Source organism: Scleropages formosus, chromosome 10 (assembly GCF_900964775.1).
Source record: "Scleropages formosus chromosome 10, fSclFor1.1, whole genome shotgun sequence".
Lineage (NCBI taxonomy): Eukaryota > Metazoa > Chordata > Actinopteri > Osteoglossiformes > Osteoglossidae > Scleropages > Scleropages formosus.
The window spans coordinates 23,930,792-23,948,686 of NC_041815.1; the positions used below are offsets into that span (position 1 = coordinate 23,930,792).

The 17,895-nt window shown below is 43.8% G+C and overlaps 2 protein-coding genes across 4 annotated transcripts in view; one reads left to right on the forward strand and one right to left on the reverse strand.

Moving 5' to 3' along the window:
• Nucleotides 1-11,815, forward strand: part of gdpd5b (glycerophosphodiester phosphodiesterase domain containing 5b) — a 44,655-nt gene extending 32,840 nt beyond the window's left edge. Inside the window, exons 9-17 of one of the 3 annotated variants that reach the window (XR_001965999.2) lie at nt 2,034-2,116; nt 2,866-3,016; nt 3,368-3,589; nt 3,939-4,096; nt 4,406-4,553; nt 5,495-5,577; nt 9,079-9,191; nt 9,363-9,604; nt 10,115-10,189. Coding sequence is in view for 2 of the 3 variants with exons in the window: in XM_018748901.2 (XP_018604417.1) it covers nt 2,034-2,116; nt 2,866-3,016; nt 3,368-3,589; nt 3,939-4,096; nt 4,406-4,553; nt 5,495-5,577; nt 7,384-7,398; nt 9,079-9,191; nt 10,115-10,206 (1,065 nt within the window). In the remaining variant the exon portion in view is untranslated. Of the gene's footprint in view, nt 1-2,033; nt 2,117-2,865; nt 3,017-3,367; nt 3,590-3,938; nt 4,097-4,405; nt 4,554-5,494; nt 5,578-7,383; nt 7,399-9,078; nt 9,192-9,362; nt 9,605-10,114 lie in introns of all 3 variants that reach the window. The other 2 variants (XM_018748901.2, XM_018748902.2) reach the window with 2 other exon arrangements.
• A 1,104-nt stretch (nt 11,816-12,919) lies between these two features.
• Nucleotides 12,920-16,979, reverse strand: hspa13 (heat shock protein 70 family, member 13). The gene is made up of 5 exons (XM_018748320.2): nt 16,828-16,979; nt 16,265-16,605; nt 15,455-15,668; nt 15,209-15,376; nt 12,920-14,897 (listed from the first exon to the last, which is right to left on the reverse strand). Exons 1-5 carry the CDS (start codon nt 16,850-16,852, stop codon nt 14,332-14,334), a joined length of 1,314 nt encoding a protein of 437 aa, XP_018603836.1. The 5' UTR covers nt 16,853-16,979; the 3' UTR covers nt 12,920-14,331.
• Between the last annotated feature and the right edge of the window lie 916 nt (nt 16,980-17,895).

Genomic DNA, 17,895 nt, shown 5'->3' on the forward strand with positions numbered 1-17,895 from the left:
TATGTAGTAAACTTACAGCATTACACTTTATACTGGTCAGTCAGGTCTTCAGCAGGGAGCTTATTTCTGACTGGCTGTGTCTGTCTGTCTGGTAGTCAAAATTATAGCAAAAGCCAATAGTGATAAATTGGCCAAGACTAGAAACTCCCTGCAACAAATCTGACAGAAGTTTACATACAGGTGGTCACCGACTTACAGGGTTACGTTCTACGAAACCAGGGGTGTAGCCAGAACTTTTTTTCAGGGGTGGCCAGGTAAGACCCAGTGATTTCATTGGGGTGGCCAAAAAAAGAAAATCACAACTGACTGTCACATGTTGCACCAAAAGCAAATTCTATGGACAGAAATTCTGTGAATTCTACAGAATTTATTAGAAATGTACACAAATTAGTGACAGTACTTAGAATATGTCTGTAAAAACATTATATCATTTGATACGATCCTTATTCTACATTATTTGTATTTTTAGATGCTAATGATGCAAATTGGGTATTGGAAATTATTTTTTTTATGTTTGCAGATACAACTTATGTAATCTACATACCTGGTGGGCAACGACTGACTGCATGAGTGTTTTTGCTCATCTCTGGTTCTGGTCTGATGTGTGTTATGTCTGTAGAGCTTCTCCACAAGCTCCCTCTGACTATCTCGGCTTCCTCCTTGTCTCTCTTAGCAGCATTCACTTCCCCTGCTTCTTTCCTCTCTGTAGCATTCATTTCCCTGCTTCTTTGTCATTTTCAGTTTTACTGCTACTAGTCCTCTTTGTAAAAAAGAAAAAAAAAAAAAAAAAGTATCTTCCTAGCTTCCCCTGCTTTCCTTTTCATGCTCTCTCTACTAGTCCAGACAAAAACAGCTATCAAGAAACACTTTTATTATTATTAATTTGAATAGCTACTTACATTATGAGTCTCACTGTTTTTTGTAAGTGTATGATGTGGTAACGTTTATGTGCAGTAACATGATTATTTTTAAAAATTAGCTAATTAGCAGTTGCAGTAACTTTAGCTAACATTAGTTGCGATATTGTAAGCTAACATTTGTTTCTCATGAGGGAACATCGCAGTACCTCAACTTTAACAAACTTTGCCAAAATGAAATGTAGGTAAACACTGATTTTACTCTCCTGAACACCGTACCCCTTGCGTTGCTCACTTGCGTTGGAGTAATGGTACCGAAATCGAATTTTCCCGCTCCTACTCCTCCCTTCTACACAGAGAGGTTTGTGCTGTGCAGGCGGTTCGCAGCTCTTCAGCCTATAGCGCCACACGGAACACTATGTATGTTGTACAAGTTAGCGGCGAAAAAAGTCACCTGTCAGTGTGGTCAGAGTGCTTTGTACAACAGGGGTGGCCAAGCTTCAGTTAGGGGTGGCACTGGCCACCCATGGCCACCACGTAGCTACGCCCCTGCACGAAACCCATCATAAGTCGAAAAAATTCTAAGTCGAAAATGCATTTAATACACCTAATACACACGTCAACGTGACAGACTGGGCGATGTGGATCACTGCTGCTGCCCAGCATCGCGAGAGAGTATCGCTCTGCATATCGCTTGTCCGGGAGAAAAAAAAATTTAATTCAATATTCGAAGTATGAGTTTTACTGAATGTCTATTGCCAGCTCACCATTGTAAAGTCAAAAAAATTTTAAGTCGAACCATCGTAAATCGGGGACCACCTGTACAGTGTTTATTGTAAATATAGTAATGATACTGCAGTCTTACCAGGTAGTGGAAATGCACAGGCCTGAATGGTGTGCCAGAGGGGAGGCAAACAGACTGTGTTCTCTGATCATTTTGACAGTTAACATATCTTCCTGCGTTCCTCATAAATGAAATGCAAAGCATGCACTCTCTGTGTAGAATTGTAAGCGAAAGGAAACCACTTTTGGAGAGCCCAAAAGCACTGATCTGTTAATCTAAGTATCATTTCATTTGAATTAATGTTGCCATTTTAATGCAGAACAGTGAATAAATTTGGTGTAATGCTGCCTGTAGAAATGCTCTAATGATGGCTCTGTCCACCCCTCCTTCAGCTCGCCCCAGAAAACACCATCCTGTCCTTCCACAAGGCCATACAGCTGAAGGTCAGCGGGTTGGAGACGGACGTCACTGTCAGGTAGCCAGACCAGTGTAAAGCAGGCAGTCCAGTTGAAAGACCACAAACCAGCACATGATTTGCTGAGAAGCTCACCCTTGGGGTTTAACAGTGGGGATCTTAAGTGTTTACATGTGGTTACACAGTCCATAGCCAGTTTCACAAACAAGAAACATCTGCCAAGCAGTTTTCTCATCCTACCACAGGTTCCAGTTACACTTCAATATTCATTTTTTGTGTGTGTGTGTGTGTGTGTGTGTGTGTGTGTGTGGGGGGGGGGGGGGACCTGCCAGTGAGATTCCATCTCCCCCTCTCTCAGCTCCTCCTACCAGGATTAATGATGTCAACACATTAGACTATCGATGACAGGTGGAGCCATGGTGCCGAACCCAGAGCTCTGCTGAATAATTAAATGGGATGACAAATGTGTCCTGGCTGAGGCCTGTGGAACACTTTCAGAGATGCTCTCAGCTGAAGCCTCTGATTTTTGGGGTTGAATTGCCTGTGATTGCAAGTCTTGTGCAGTTGCTTGCTTGGTTATTTTCACAGCCAGGCTATGCAGTGATTTAAAGAGCAGGTTGTCTCTCTGTGCTCTGAATGGCACACAAGAAATTTTATCACTCTATCATTGCTAAAGGTTAAAGGTCAGTTAGTGGAGAGCCTCTAAGGGGAAACGGAAAGAGCATCAGAAATGGACGAGTTGAAGTTTGAAGGCCGTGTTGGGTACAGGACTGAGCTGTACCACCGCTCCTCCTCCTGTTGTCCGGCAGCCTGGATGGAGTGCCCTTCCTGATGCGTGACCACACCCTGCAAAGAACCACCAATGTTGACCGAATTTTTCCTGACCGGCAGTTTGACGAAGCCTCTCTGTTCAATTGGACTGATCTGCGTTCCCTCAACGCGGGACAGTGGTTCCTCAAGGTTGGCTAATGTCTTCTCCCTCCTGGGAAAAAAAAGCATCTGAGCACACAGCAGATGGAGTGGTGGTTAGAATTGCTGCCTTGAACTTGAAGGACCCAGGTTAAAATCCTGATGTTCCCCTGAAGTGATACAGTAAAAAAATAAATATAAATCCAACTGTGTAAATAATTGAGTCACGTTGAGGGAAAGTGTCAGCAAACTAAATGTATATGTAAGATTAAAATCTGCAAATTTTGCCTCCAGTAGAAATTGTCCTGCCAACTGGTCCCTCTGTGTGTACTGTAGCTGTGGTGTCTGCTTTCCTGTTTGCTTCTTCCCTCCTGCAATCTCCCCTCATGCCTCCCTGTCCAGGATGACCCCTTCTGGACAGTGCATTCCCTGTCCCGAAAAGAGCTGTCCCGGACAGGGAATCAGACGGTGTGCAGTCTAGAGGAGATGCTACGGTTGGCAGCTCGCTTCAACCGCTCGGTGGCCTTTGACCTTCGCCGTCCCCCACCTGGACACCCCCGGCACAAGAGCTGGCTAAATGACACCCTGGAAACGGTGCTGCTTTCTGGGATCCCACAAGAGCTGGTGAGGTGGCCCCCACTGGACAAAAGTTTAACAACGATCCCGTCAATGCAGCAGATCTGCTTGTTCTCAGTAGTAGAATGCATTCCAGCCCCAGCAGAAGACCACATGGCTTGTATGATACAAATCAGAAAAACCTGATCCAGTTCATGGGTAAATCAACACGGGCATTCAGGCATGTGCTTCTGCTGGTCCCTTTGCCAGTTTTCCTTCCCCTTTGCGTTTTCTCATCACATTCACTGTGAAAGGAGTTCCTCTTTCTCAGTCTGGCACTGATCTGTAACTTCAGCAAAGCCAAGACCAGCTTACTCATCACCAGGCCTTGTGCCCTGTCCCATGCTCGCTCTTGTAGGTAATGTGGTCCCCAGATTGGGACCGTGAGCTGGTCCGCCGGGTGGCTCCAGGGTTCCAGCAGACTTCCACGGAGAAGCTGCCCAAAGAAGTTCTGCATAAGAGGGGCATTGTGAGACTGCAGCTGCGTTATAACCAGGCCAGCCCTCAGGACATCCGGTACGTTCCATGATGGTGCCGTGATGGTTCCTCATTCCTGAAAAATAAGGTGTTTAGAGTGGATCTCAGATTTTTCATCAGAATAAGTTTGAAATTGACTTTGGTTATAAATGATGTTGTTTGCTTCTAGTCCCTAAGCACAGTGACAGCCTTGCTTTATTATAGCCCTGGTAACAGAACAGGAGTACAAAGGGGAAGGAGAGAATATGAAAAATGCATAACATTAAAGAATATGCTTTGTGTTGATGTGACTTAAGAAGGTGTGTGTGTGTGTGTGTGTGTGTGTGTGTGTGTGTCCGTGCCCATCAGGGAGCTCTCTGCAAACAACATGAACCTCACCTTGCGCTCTGTGAATGAGCCGTGGCTCTTCTCTGTGCTGTGGTGCAGCGGGGTTCCTTCCGTCTCCTCCGACGCCCCTCACATCCTCAGAAAAGTGCCTTACCCCGTCTGGCTCATGGTAAGACCCTTCATCTTGCTCCGCACCCCTGGCACTGTCAGCATACAGTGGAAAGAGACTCAGCGTGAATTTACCTCTACCCCTTTCATTGTGTCCTTCACTTGCTTTTTCCTCTTCCTGCAGCTTCTTGGCAAATGCAAATGATTAACTCTAATCTTTGTGGTTTTTTTTTTCTAAACAATAGCTTTGTGTATCTGTCTCCAGGTCCTTCATCCCCTAAGAAATGTAATACCATTTGTTTTGCTAAAAATTTGCTTCAGTGAATACTTTCTAAATTTAAATGTCTAAATATAAATGAAAAGTCATGAATATTTTTGATAATACTGTTGTGTGTACCACACTAAACTGTGGGAATTTGCTTCCATGTTCTAAAATTTAAATTTTGGGTGAGCTTCATGTGAAATTGATTACTGTATATTGTGGTGAATGGGTAAAATTGGGTTCCTTCACTGTGTGACTTTAACTAGTAGTCAGACTAGTGCTAGACTAGTAGTGCTGCTCTCTCACAGCACCTGGGTGATGTGAGAGGACTTGGGTTCGATCCCTGCTCAGTCTGTGTGAAGTTTGCATGTTCTCCCTGTGTCTGTGTGGGTTTCCTCTAGGTGTTCTGGTTTCCTCCCACATTCCAAAGACATTCTGTTCAGGTTCATTCATAAGTGGAACAAACATGTGAGTGACAAAGAGAGTGTGTTCCACTGATGTACGGATGAGTGACCTATTGTAAGTAGTGTATCTAGCAATGCAGGTCATCTTGGTGAAGGTGTGTGGGCTGATAACACTACATAGTGTTCATTGGAAGTTGCTTTGGAGAAAAGCATCTGCTAACTAAATAAATGCAAATGTAAACTAGCTATTTGTGTACTGTAGTATTTTAAATTGAAGTAGTTACACTGCCATCTGGGGGTTGTCATAGTAACAGCAGCTCCCTTTTGCTCTTTCAGACCCCAGATGAATACTGCCTAATATGGATCACGACAGATCTCATCTCCATCGTTACAGTAGTAGGAATTTTTGTATTCCAAAAGTAAGTACTTTTCTTTGAACTGTTTGTGCTTATTGTCCATAGATAGATGTTTGCTAGATAGATATTAAATCTATCGAAAATCTGCTCTAGTGTCCTTTCAAGTGCCCAAGTGCGCGTTCACATTCATAAGGTATAAGGTGTGCAATGGTGTCCAGATTAATTTAAAAGAAAATGGTCAGTGCTGTGTTACTACACATCTTATGACTTATCGGTGTTTTTCCAGCTTTTTCCAATATAATGTGAAAAGATTGTAAAATATGGTGGTGTCATGGTAAATTGTCTTGCTCTCTGGGATGTTGTTTACGCTGTGATTACAACCATAGTGTCTGAACAAGGAATATGACATCAGTATTACTGAACTAGATCCACTAATGCTTGCATTAAGCGCACTGTGATCAAACCACTCCTACCCCCCTAGTAATACCCTATCTTAAGTACCTGAACTTTGCCTGCGTGTGGTGGGAAGGGGAATGACTTAGTCCTACCGCTGTGGCTGCGTAAGCCCCCCACGTTGCTGTTGCCCTTCATTAGCATCACTATCTCACCCCCACTGAAACACAGTCCTGTACATCTCTCCCTTGGCCGGTGTCCAGCCGTGTCCCCATGCCAAGCCCTCTCAACACAAGTGTAACACGCCATACGTTCTGACCTCTTAAATGCAGATCCTGTTTTCCTTTCGTTGAACCAATTGCTTGCAGTTCTCACAGCCAATGCAGGATAAAACATCGAACCTGTGTGACAGTCTGGGCCAATACATGCACCGGGGCCCTTAAATGTGAATCGCTTTTGCTGGAATAGACCTGAAGAGTTTGATAAATCAACATGGACCTGAAGCCTTTTAAATTTTCAAAAAGAAAAGTCTTTCTGACGATACTTTAGCTGGCAGGGGTTCAAATATTTAAATATGAGCATAAATTTCCAGCAAGACAGATGTGTAAAAGGGTGAGGGAAGAGAGATTTTCCTCATTTTGAAGTGTGAGAAATGAAAATATCCAAACTGAAGTTTTCTGTGGAGATTGGTAAACTTGTTGAAGTAAGTAAATTTGTGCCATGTGGAAATCGTGATATAGGCTCCTGGACATATTCCACCTTATAATGTCTGTCTTGTTTGGGAGGATGAGAGGGCTAAAGACATAAACACCAGTAGTGGCCATGTCCGCAGTGACCACAGAGCCTTCCCCAGAGCTCCACCTGCCACATTCCCCCAGAACCCCATCTGTGGAGGAGCTGCACAAAGCAGATTTGTGATGAGTCATACTAATGGTGTTGAAATCTGTATCAGACAAGCTGGCATCTTCTGCTACAGCCATGCTTCATATCTCCTCTGTACAAAGTATCAGCAGATCCAGATGCTGTGTGGTCAGCTGATTCATCTGCCCTGGACCCATGTGACCATAATGCCTTGTTCCTACAGGCTGAACTGTGGAAGCCCCTCCCCTTTTATTGTATCTGTGTGCTTCACGGTCAATGAGACTCAATTATTACAAACGTCCCAATGCAATGACACACAGCAGTGTTGGGAAAACTACTGTCCCCCATTTTCCACTGATGTCCGCAGTACCTTGCTATTTATGCTTTGGTGGTCTGATGAGGGCCCGAGGTCACGGGGTCCAGGGGTCCATCCCTCCTCCTGACCTCTGGGGTGCAGCACTGAGCCAAGGGTCGCCAAGCTGCTTCTGGCTTCTGAACTGACCTCTGGATTCTCTCTCGTTCTCCTGCTGCTCTTCCTCGTGTCCCTCTGCTCTTCCTTTCCGCTCTGCCTGACGCGCATGCCCCTCCTCTCTGCTGCATTCTGGCATCTCTCAGCTATCACATGATCAGGTAACCGGGACACACCTCTTCAGGCCCCTGCTGCTTTTCCATTTAGCCCCTCCCACAAGGTCCCAGTCTCATGCTCCTTCCTCTTCTGTTGTCTTTTTGTCTTGTCTTTTTTGTCAGTCATAAAACCCCATTATGTCACACAGTGTCTGTCTATGACTTTCAAATCCATCTGTCCACCTATTCATTTATTTGTTTAATCAATCATTCCAGCATCCTGTATTATTTACGTCCTTAGGGGCAGTTGATCCCACTCCTTTATTTCTCTTTGCTGTTTTATCGACACACTGTAGATGTTTAACTGTTTTGCTGAGGCTTCCTTCTTCTTGGCTTAGCTGGCTCCTTTCCTTGCAGAGAGGCTTTCTTCACATCACTCATCAGGAAATTTAGACCACTGATGACATGGCATCAGCAGCTAGCCATAAACAAAACAGTATTTCTTAAGCAGAAGGGTATACCTCCTCTCCACTCGCATACAATGCAAATGGGCAGGAAGCAGGGTGGAACTGAATTAAGCCCAGAGGGCACCAACACCAAATATGGCTGTGGTTCACAGTGCTGGATCCCTGCAGCTCAAGATGTTTCTTCAATGGAGAGTAGGGAAGAGGTACACTGAAACAGCGCCACTGTGTTCTATGGTCTGCACTAATAAACAAACCTCTAGTGTTTAAAAAGTCTGCTGCTTTTTTAATTTGGGAAACAGAACCTCACATGGTTCCAGCGGTGTTATGGACGTTCCTGTATGCAGGTACTCCTCAACTTGTGACGGGGCTCTGTTACTATAACCTTGTCAAGTCAGTTTCATCCTAAATTGCAAACCTCCATAAACTGTATTATATAAACCATAACAATGAATAAACAATTAACATGCATGAATGCTACATTGAATAGTAGGGCCTTGTTACATTTTTTTCCACCAGTTTCACATTTTGTTCATGATAAATTTTACACATATAGAACAATAATAGAAATATTATAGTTATATTAATCTGATTTTTGCATTTTCTTTTCTGTAGCACCACAACGCTCAAGTTTTTTTTTTTTTTTTTTTTTTTTTTTTTTTTTTCTTGCCATTATAAATAACATAATTTGAATGGAACCTCAAGGTATTCTGAAAATAAAAATTTTTCGTAAATGAAACATAGTTGCTGAGACAGACACAATGACTAATTGAATAAGAAATACAGCTGCCCTGCAGGAGTGAGCCCAGCTGATGCGCTCCCAAATCTTGGGACTTCAAAATAATGTTTTTCTGGGACAGGAGTCTGTGTTTTTGTACGTCGATTACTATCTGTTTTTTTTTCTTTCTGTGCCCCCTAACAAATTTGTTCCAAAGGTGCTTTCTAGTATTTTACACAACATAAGTCACCAGTCCTAACAGTTGCCATAATCTTTTTACAAAGAGCTGTAATCACATGATGATAAATGTATGAATAGAATGATTTAATGAAAATGTATCCCTCAAGTTGGTGACCTAGAAAGGTGTTTCAACACAGTAACATTTATTGTTGCTGTAATGTAGTTATTAATTATTGCACCTTACGGATCATCATGTTAGCCTTAGTAAGGAAGGATGTGGTTGTTAATGGCACAGTGTGGCTGATAGGAGAGTAGGGGTAGCTTTATTACCGCTAAGGTAGGTGTTGTCAAGGGTCCTCACTCTACCTACTTTTGGCCTTTTAGATGGCGTCTGAGCGGGATGCGCAGCTACAACCCAGAGCAGATCATGCTGAGCGCTGCTGTCCGACGGTCCAGCCGGGACGTCAACATCATGAAGGAGAAGCTCATCTTCTCAGGTAAATCAGCGGGGAAGTGGTCCGAGGACTGATCCTTGCCAAACGTATCTCCTGCTTTTCATCACATTTGTGTGTCTTCAAAGAGTTTGTTTCTTCTTGTTTGCCTGTGTGTGTATGTGCATCATGCCACTTCCCATGCACGCCTCCTGAGTGTCTGTGCATCTCCTGAAGGTCCCCAGCAGTGGCAGCCTCCACGGTGGGACAGCCCTGCTCCTTGTCTCCTCACTGCTGCCCAGTGCCCCTCCAATCCGACTCATCCCCCCAGCCTCTAACTGCCTGCTGCCCCTCACCCCTCCCCCACATAGCCCATCACCCCACTGCTTCCCCTCCCAAAATCTCCTGGAGACTTGCATGGCACCTCATAGAGAACTCACACTTTTGGTTTGTCCACCACTAATGGCTGCCAGCAAGAGGTGAGTAAAAAAAACCTGCCAAAGGCCTCTGTGGGCAAAAAATGGTCTCCAAAGCCTTGGAGATGCCATTCTTTTCAGTTAAGCCTTTTCACTCTGTGTTTATCTGCCCTCAGTGTACTTTTTATAGCACCAGTATGATTTCTTTTTTGCTCAGTGGTAGAGACATATTGCAAAGAAAGAGCTCATACTGGAGAAGTGGTTTGTCTCACTCTATTTTTCTGATGTGTTGTATATAGATCTGTGTTTGGGGTGTTCTATATAGATGAGTAACAAGATGAGAAGGTTCTTACCATGACTGGATAAACAATAGCTTGCATTTTGCAAAAGATTAATGTAATTTTTGTGTGTGTGTATGTTATGCTGTGGAACTTTTTCCTCATCTATATAACTGCTTGTCCCTGACCGATGCTTTGGACTGCTTGCTATGTTCTGTTATGTTAATTTGCTTTGGTCCTGTGACGCTGCACCCAACCCCACCCCGACCCCCACCCCCCTCCCCGGACTCTGTAGAGGTGAGCAACGGTGTGGGCAGTGCTGAGGAGCTGTCCGTATACACGGGGAACGGGTACGACGGATACACCAACGAGGGCGTGGCGCACTAAGCTGCTGTACAGAGGAAAATGTAAGAAAAGAAAGGAGCACAGTAAGAAAAAGTGAAGAAACACTGCAAGGAACCGGCCTTTTTTTGGATCTGCTCAGTTGAATGGAGGAAATAATATTGATCAATGGGGTTTTCCTCGTCTTCTAAGCTACTGATAGAAAGACTGTTGCAGTACAGAGTCTGCCCAAGCCCAATAAAAAGTGAATACATGCTGTAAATATGACTCCTTTTGATTGTTTTTCTTTTGCAGTTTTATTTTTTGCTTGTTTTCTGGTAGGATTGCGTATAGTGTTGCAACATGCACTTTTTAAAAAAAAAAAAAAAAAATATATATTTTTTCCAAGTCTGTGGCCAAGTTGCCTTTCTACTAACAGTGTTTGCAGAAGACTAAAATGTTTCACCTTTAGTGAGGCCAGGTATCCAGATGATGGATTTGTATAGTTCTTTTTCTATTGATACTTATTTCTTTTGCTACTTTGCCTTTAAAAGACAGGCGTAGGTGCATTATTTGTTCATATCCTTGGATTATTTTAGTCTGAAATGGACTTGTGCCGTTCTACCTTGTTTCCCCGCCCCTGAATTCAGCATGCTTATAAATAGGAACATAATATTGATATTGTAATCGGAGTTTATGCCATTCCTCAAAGTGAGGGTTGCGTAGCGTTAGTGTGTGAGAACATGCATTTAGGTTTTTCGTTTTTGACCTTATAAATGGTGGTGCATGGTAAATGTGGAAACATGGCCAGCTAGGCAGACCCTCCTCATGTATCGCTGTTCTTGAAAAAGCGCCTGCGTCGACCTGGAAGTGGTGACCGTGTGTGCTTTGTGATGATGTGTACTGATATATGTAACTGACAAAATTGTGCAGGATCTCGACCTTAGTGTGCTGTTCAGTTTTCATTGTTCTGTTGTATATCCTATAGACAATGTGATGGGCTTAGTATTCTACCAGAATCAGTCTACCTGCATACAGTACCATTGTGTTAAGTGTTGATGAAGGTGTATTCGTTTCTCTCACGATGTCCTCTGCAGTCAGACTTCTATTGACATTTTCACATGAATAATGGTGATGCCGTTTTGTCATTGAGAATTTGCTGAGGATATATGAATGAGCTGGAACTGCAAGGCGAGGGAAGTATTGATTACAACAAATAGGCTTCATTTGCTCTCCTTTGGGTATTGATACAGCCCAGGAGTTCATCATTAAACATAATTTTGGCACCAAAGCTATTTTATTTTCTCCTCTTTTTTTTTTTTTTTTTTTTTTTTAATTCATCCAGACATGGGCATTATCCCTCTCAAGTGACTTTCAGAATGGAAAGCTGCACCTTGCAACCCTGCAGTTGCTATATTGTAACTCATCTGATAATTTAACAGTGGTCACTGTTCCAGGGAGAGGGAATAAATCCCATATTTATTTAACAGACCACTATCTAAAAAAGGCTAGTTTTTTAGTGACTGACAATCCCATTGCTTACTCGTACACTGTATAACCAAATCTCCTGACAAGCTGTTGAATCTCTTGAGAACTGGAAGCCTGAAAATAAATGGTTATATAATTTTTACTATTTAATACTATAGATGTGCCGGAAACATCTTATCTAAATTGATTCAAATGCTGTATTGTTTTTTTTTTTTCTTTGTTTTGTTATGCAATTGTAATAAAGGTAAAATTTATATATGTATCTTTGACCCACAAAGAGAGGAAGTATAATACCAGTGTTCTTTGTATGTATGTGAATTCAATAAATTTTGTTCTATGTGATCCTAACACATTTAGGTTTTTAATCTTAACTACTGATTTTTCTTTTCTCATTAAAGAAATATAAAATGTTTTGTTTTTATTGTATTTGACACAGATCCTTACAATTTATAATTACCATGATATTTTTAAGGTGACTTTTTATATTTGTATTCTCTTCTTGTTAGGAACTAAAAGTAATTATAAATACATATGTCTTTAGAAACAGGACAATTACAGAAAATACACAGTAGTATTTGCAACATGGTACTCCATACTGGCCTCATCTGGATTTGTTTTAATATAACTGTGTGTAGTTCTGTCAATTTTTTTTCACCTTTCTTTTGCCCAAATAAAAGTGCAAAAAAAAGATTCTTGCATGTTGTGAGACACAGATCATGCTCAAAGAAGTTTAGATTCAGAGGAAAGATGTTAATGCTTACAGGTTATTTTTTGCTGCATATGTACTTGAGCAGTAAAGTGGAAAATGAAATGGCTGTTGAATAGTATCTTAAAAACAAACACAGCCAGTTAGTTTTAGTTGATAACAGCAGTATAATGCACCAGAATATTGTATGTTCAGTTCTCTGGCAAGGTGAACTCTGCTTCCTCAGATAATTTTTAAACGTTTAAATCTTCTCATTGACTTCTGTGGTTTTTGGTTTGTTTCATGTTTCATGTGTGCAATAAACTGTTCTCAGTTTTGAGAGTGCAGCTGTTTCTCTGTGGTTGTGTGGCCACTGTGCTTGAGGAACACTGCACTTCCCACCACAAGCATGTTGGAAATCAAGTCAATTCCAGTAAGAAGATTAACAGCAACTGTGGTACACACACATGAAAAATACCATATTTGTGTGATCAGATAATGTACAAGGTACACATATGGTAGGAAATGTTTGTTAAATTTAAGGAAAAAAAAAATGCTCAACTAGGGAATAACAAACTGGAAAAAACAGCCATGTGGTAAGCAGACTTTAATTTTCTGTATCAGAATATCTTGGGTCTTTTAAACAATGTATGCAACTTAAATTTACACACAAGTAATAAGATATGAAAGCAATTAGAACTGAAAGATATGACCTTATAGTGACTGAGTGGGAAAGGCTAAGAGCAAAGAAAGTGACAGAACTTAAAGGTAAACACATGGTAAATAATTGTTTAACATTTTAATTGCATTGTATGCCTTAGATGGATCAATTCCATCAAAATTACAGAGAACTTGGAATATATATCATTTCTATTGTCACACCATTCATGCATGAAAAAGATTTAACCACATGGAACGTAAAACTGCTCCTAAACGCCTACGGAGAAATACTTTGTGAGCTTTGAATCTGCATTTGGGACATACTACTCACAAGGTACATGAGCTGACAAGATGTCAGCAACACACTGTCCTTCATAGTCTCATATAAAACAGCACAACACAGTCCTTGAAAGCAATCTACTTTGGTCCTTTTGGGGATGTAATTTCCAGCAGGAATGAAAAATCCAGTGTTTCACAGTTTTTGCTATGCTTTGCTGGTATGGTCCCACTTCCAGTGTTTATGAACACTGTAGGTGCCAGTTGTTGCAAATCACTTTGCCATTTTAAGAAGAAAAAAAAAAAAACAAATGGCACCATCATTAGCTGTATGTCCCGAAGGTCTAAACAGCACAGCAGGAGCTTTACAACAGCAGCTTTCTGAAAAGGCACAAGCACATCCTTAATTTAAAAAATATACAGAAAAGGAGTGGAAGGGGAAAAAAAAAACAAACAAACACTGGCACATTGTACACACGCTCTCGCTTAGAAATAAATAAATAGCTCTTCACGGATATGCTGGTCACAGTCCTGGTGACTGATGGCTGATGCTGCATGTTCCACTGTTCAGATCAGAGCAGGACTGCACCTTAACTGTCCACACAGTTAATAAACTGCTGATGACTTCAACAGTACATGCAGTGACTTGGCCACTCACACTGATCCATGTATACTTGGTACAGTCAGTAAGTACTAACACTGCACCCTGTGTGGTGCTGCTGTGATTCCAAGAAAAAGGCACATGCAGCTCAGCAGTCAGTCTTAGAACTTAGAGTGCACCAAGCATTTTACACATACATGCAAATATAAATATATGCACAATTCCACTGTGTCCCCATACCAGTGTTGTGCTGTTATTCACTAAAAGACGTGGAATTTGTTGTAAGTGGGAAACAGTATATCAGATTTTAGTTTAAATGTTTTAATAACCATCATAGCTGTGAAGTCTTCTGCTTGTCTTCATCCCAGTTTCGTGACGTTGATGAGATGAGCGAGGACATGGACACTCGCATACAGTTCAGCCACATGGCTTGGCACCATGAGGGGATGGGCACGAGCCCCGGGCACCCCACGCCGAGCCCTCAGCTGAAGTTCGTTTTGCGGAGGTGCCTGTTTGGTATCTCAATGGCACTGACCTGCAGAGGCCAGGAACCTCCCATGATGCCTGCCTGGATGGCCACGCCCGTCACCACCGCCAGGTCTGGGTCTACGGAGGTGTTGGGGTCCTTGCCAAAGTAGTCGCTGATGATCTGTCGGATGCGCGGGATGCGCGTGGAGCCCCCCACCAGGACGATCTCATCCACTTCCTCCCGGCTGAGCCCGCCTTCTGCCAACACGGTCTCCACGGGAACGAGGATCTTCTGGAAGAGGTCGTGGTTCAGCTCCTCGAAAAGCTCCCTGGTGAGGAGGGCCTCGAACACTACTGGCCTGGCTGGATGCAGGGCGTCCCCTGTCTCCAGGTGCAGGGGGGTCCTCAGGATGACACTGCGCTGGGTGGTGAGGTTGAGCTTGGCCGCCTCTACGGTTTGTCTCAGCAAGTGGACGTCCTCCTTGTGGGTGGGCGGTACCCCGTACTGCTGGCGGATCCGCTCTATGACGTGCTGCAGCAGCCTCTGGCTGAAATCCTGTCCACCCAGCTTACTGTTCCCTGGGAAACAGGAATAAGGTGTAACTCTTACATTCAGTCATATGGCGCATGCATTTTTCTATGTTACTTTTATCAAGCTGCCTACGGTGATTTCCCCATGTATACAGCTGGGTAATTTTTACTGGAGCAATTCAGGGTAAGTTCCTTGATTAAGGGTAGAGCAGCAGGAGGTGGGATTTGAACCCGCGACCTCCAAATCCAGAACCTGCAGTTCTAACTATTGCGCCACCCGCTGTTCAAAAACGTTTCTGCGATTCTACGCGCAAATGTAGCGCTCACTTAAATGGAAATCTGGAGACTCGGGCACCTACCTGCCATGGCCCTGGTGAGAAACATGCCCCCCTGCTTGTTCAGCAGGGACACGTCCAGAGTGCCGCCACCCAGGTCCACCACCAGCACGTTGGACACATCCACCTTGTGCAGCCCGTAGGCCATGGCAGCGGCGGTCGGCTCGTTGATCACACGCAGGATGTGCAGCCCTGAGGGACCGAAAGGAAGGTAAGTCGCTCACCTCTGCAAACGCTGACCAGATGAGCAAAGCGGCCGGTCACACTGACCAGCCAAGTTGGCCGCCCTGATGGTGTAGCTCCTCTGGCGCTCGTCAAATTCTGCGGGCACGGAGATAACGGCCTTCTCGATGGGCACACCCAGGTGCCGCTCCGCCATCTCCTTCATTTTGAGCAGCAGGCGGGAACCGATGAACTCGGGGCTCACGGTGAACGTGTGATTGGTGGCGACCAAAAACTCTGCGCTGCCGTTGTTGGACAGAACCTGGGAAACGTCACATGCGCAAAGCGTTTATGTAAAGGAGGGCCAAAGAATGGGGCTGTTAGGTGCACAATAAAGTTAACACGGCATCAAAACATTTCCAGGTATTTGTCGTTTCACATGATCTTTGCACCTTAATTACGAAACAAGGATTCATGGGAGGCATCGTGATCATTACGACACATTTAGCTGACACTCTTCTCCGAAGCAACTTGCAGCATTTAGCTACTTACACTGATTTAGCCATCTATACAGCTACTGGAGCAATTTAGGGCGAGTACCTTGTGCAGGAGAATAACAGATTGAGGGATTCAAACCTATCACCCTTGGATGTGAAAGCAGAAGTTCTATCCACTACACTACATGTTGCATTTAATCTGTTGCTTAACTGATGCTTTTATCCAAACCGACTTCATAGCATTGACCCTGGGTATTCATATCAGAGGACTTGCCCGAAAGCACTACAGCTGGAGCTGAAGTGGGGCCGGAACCAACAACCTTCCGACGACAAGACTTTGTTTGTCCTCGACTAACAGACCACCTGCTCTTTCAGTGTGAAAGTGAAATCAGCAGAATCAAAACCACAATTTCCGCGTCACCTTGAACTGGTAACGGGCCGCTTCTTGCTCCAGGACCTCGGGGTCGAAAACCTTGCCGATGAACCTCTTGGCATCATAGATGGTGCTCAGGGGGTTGCTGTGGGACAGATCCTGCCCCTCGTAGCCCACGTGGATGCCCTTGGAGGTGAACGACACCACGCTGGGGATGCTCTTCCTGCCCTGCTCGTCCCCGATCACCTCCACCTCCCCGATTCCCGGGTGGAAAACCGCCACGGAGCAGAAGGTGGTCCCCAGGTCGAGACCCACCACGCGGGGCTTGGGGGGCGGCAGGTACTGCTGTCCCAGGTAACCGGCCAGGAAGAGGGCCAGTATAGTGGAGCCTGGAGGGAGTCCAAGAACACGAAATTCAGAAACACATCATGTCTCGGTCTGGAGTTATTAAAAAAAAAAATGACATTTTTAGTCCAGAACCCACAACCAATCGGATCATGGCATTGACTGATTCTGATTCTCATGATGATCGAAAACTAGTCTAGACCCATGCCATCATGGCATGCTCAGCTGCTGAATTCGTATAAAAACATATTTAACTCATCTCTTACCCAGTATGGACATTTCTCCTGCCATCACGAACAGCCGTGAACCTCCGAAACATGCGATGTGATCCAATCCGTACTGATCCCGCCGAAGCCGCTCACACAGGTGGCGCTTAAAGAACAGTTACCGGTAACATACAGCGATGCTAGAAATGTAAGCTACACGTCAACTTTCCAGTGCTCCTGGGTGCATGTGGGCTATGTAGTTCTTTTTCGTTTTCTTTTTTGTAGACATGGCGGAAGAACCCTCTCTTTGAAACACGATTTCCCATAATCCCTTGATTCCAGACGTGCAATTCTTGAACCAGGAAACGGTACGAAGCCGCCGGGGTCGTTTGCTGTTGTCTGACGTTTTGCGTGTTTGCATAGTTTCGTTACTGCGTTTGTCACAAAGACGAAAAATTTACTTTTTGCGAAAAGCAACCCGTAGTTTTGATATTGTTACTGACTTGTTGTTGGCTGTTCACTTTGAACTTTTCTAATGAACATGAGATATGTTTCTTCAGCACAGTCACTTCCTGTGCAGCCAATTTGCCGAATTGCGAAACGAAAGTTGTGTAGCTTTTTTCGGAGTTTCGTCCGAAAGAAAATTGCAAAGAATCCAAGTGTTTCGTTCTGCCAGATGTAACAACATCCTCCTTGAACCCATATTACTACAGCGTGACTTGTACAGTTCTGCGGAATAAATTACGTAGTAGGACTAGGATATCCCGTTATGATAACATACTCTTCTCTACTCTGGTGTTGCGGGAGATACTTGAGAGTTAAGGCCAATGTGTAACAACCCTGAAGTGATGACACGATGAGCAGCTCTTGTGCTTGCTTTTTTTCTTAATTTTCTCGGCTAAACTGCGCAGACTATGGTTTCCTAAGTATGTGGGTTTGAGTCCCACTTGACAACCCGCCATATAACAAAAAAATAAGTTTTGAATCCGAGGTGTGAGCCACCTTCAGAATGTGGTGTCGGAAGGGACTCAACCCTTGATATGTGACGTCATTCCTTTTTTGGTACACATGTTGAGATGGTGGTTAATCTGGAGCATCTCGGGTTGGACCTGGGTGATAGGATCCTTT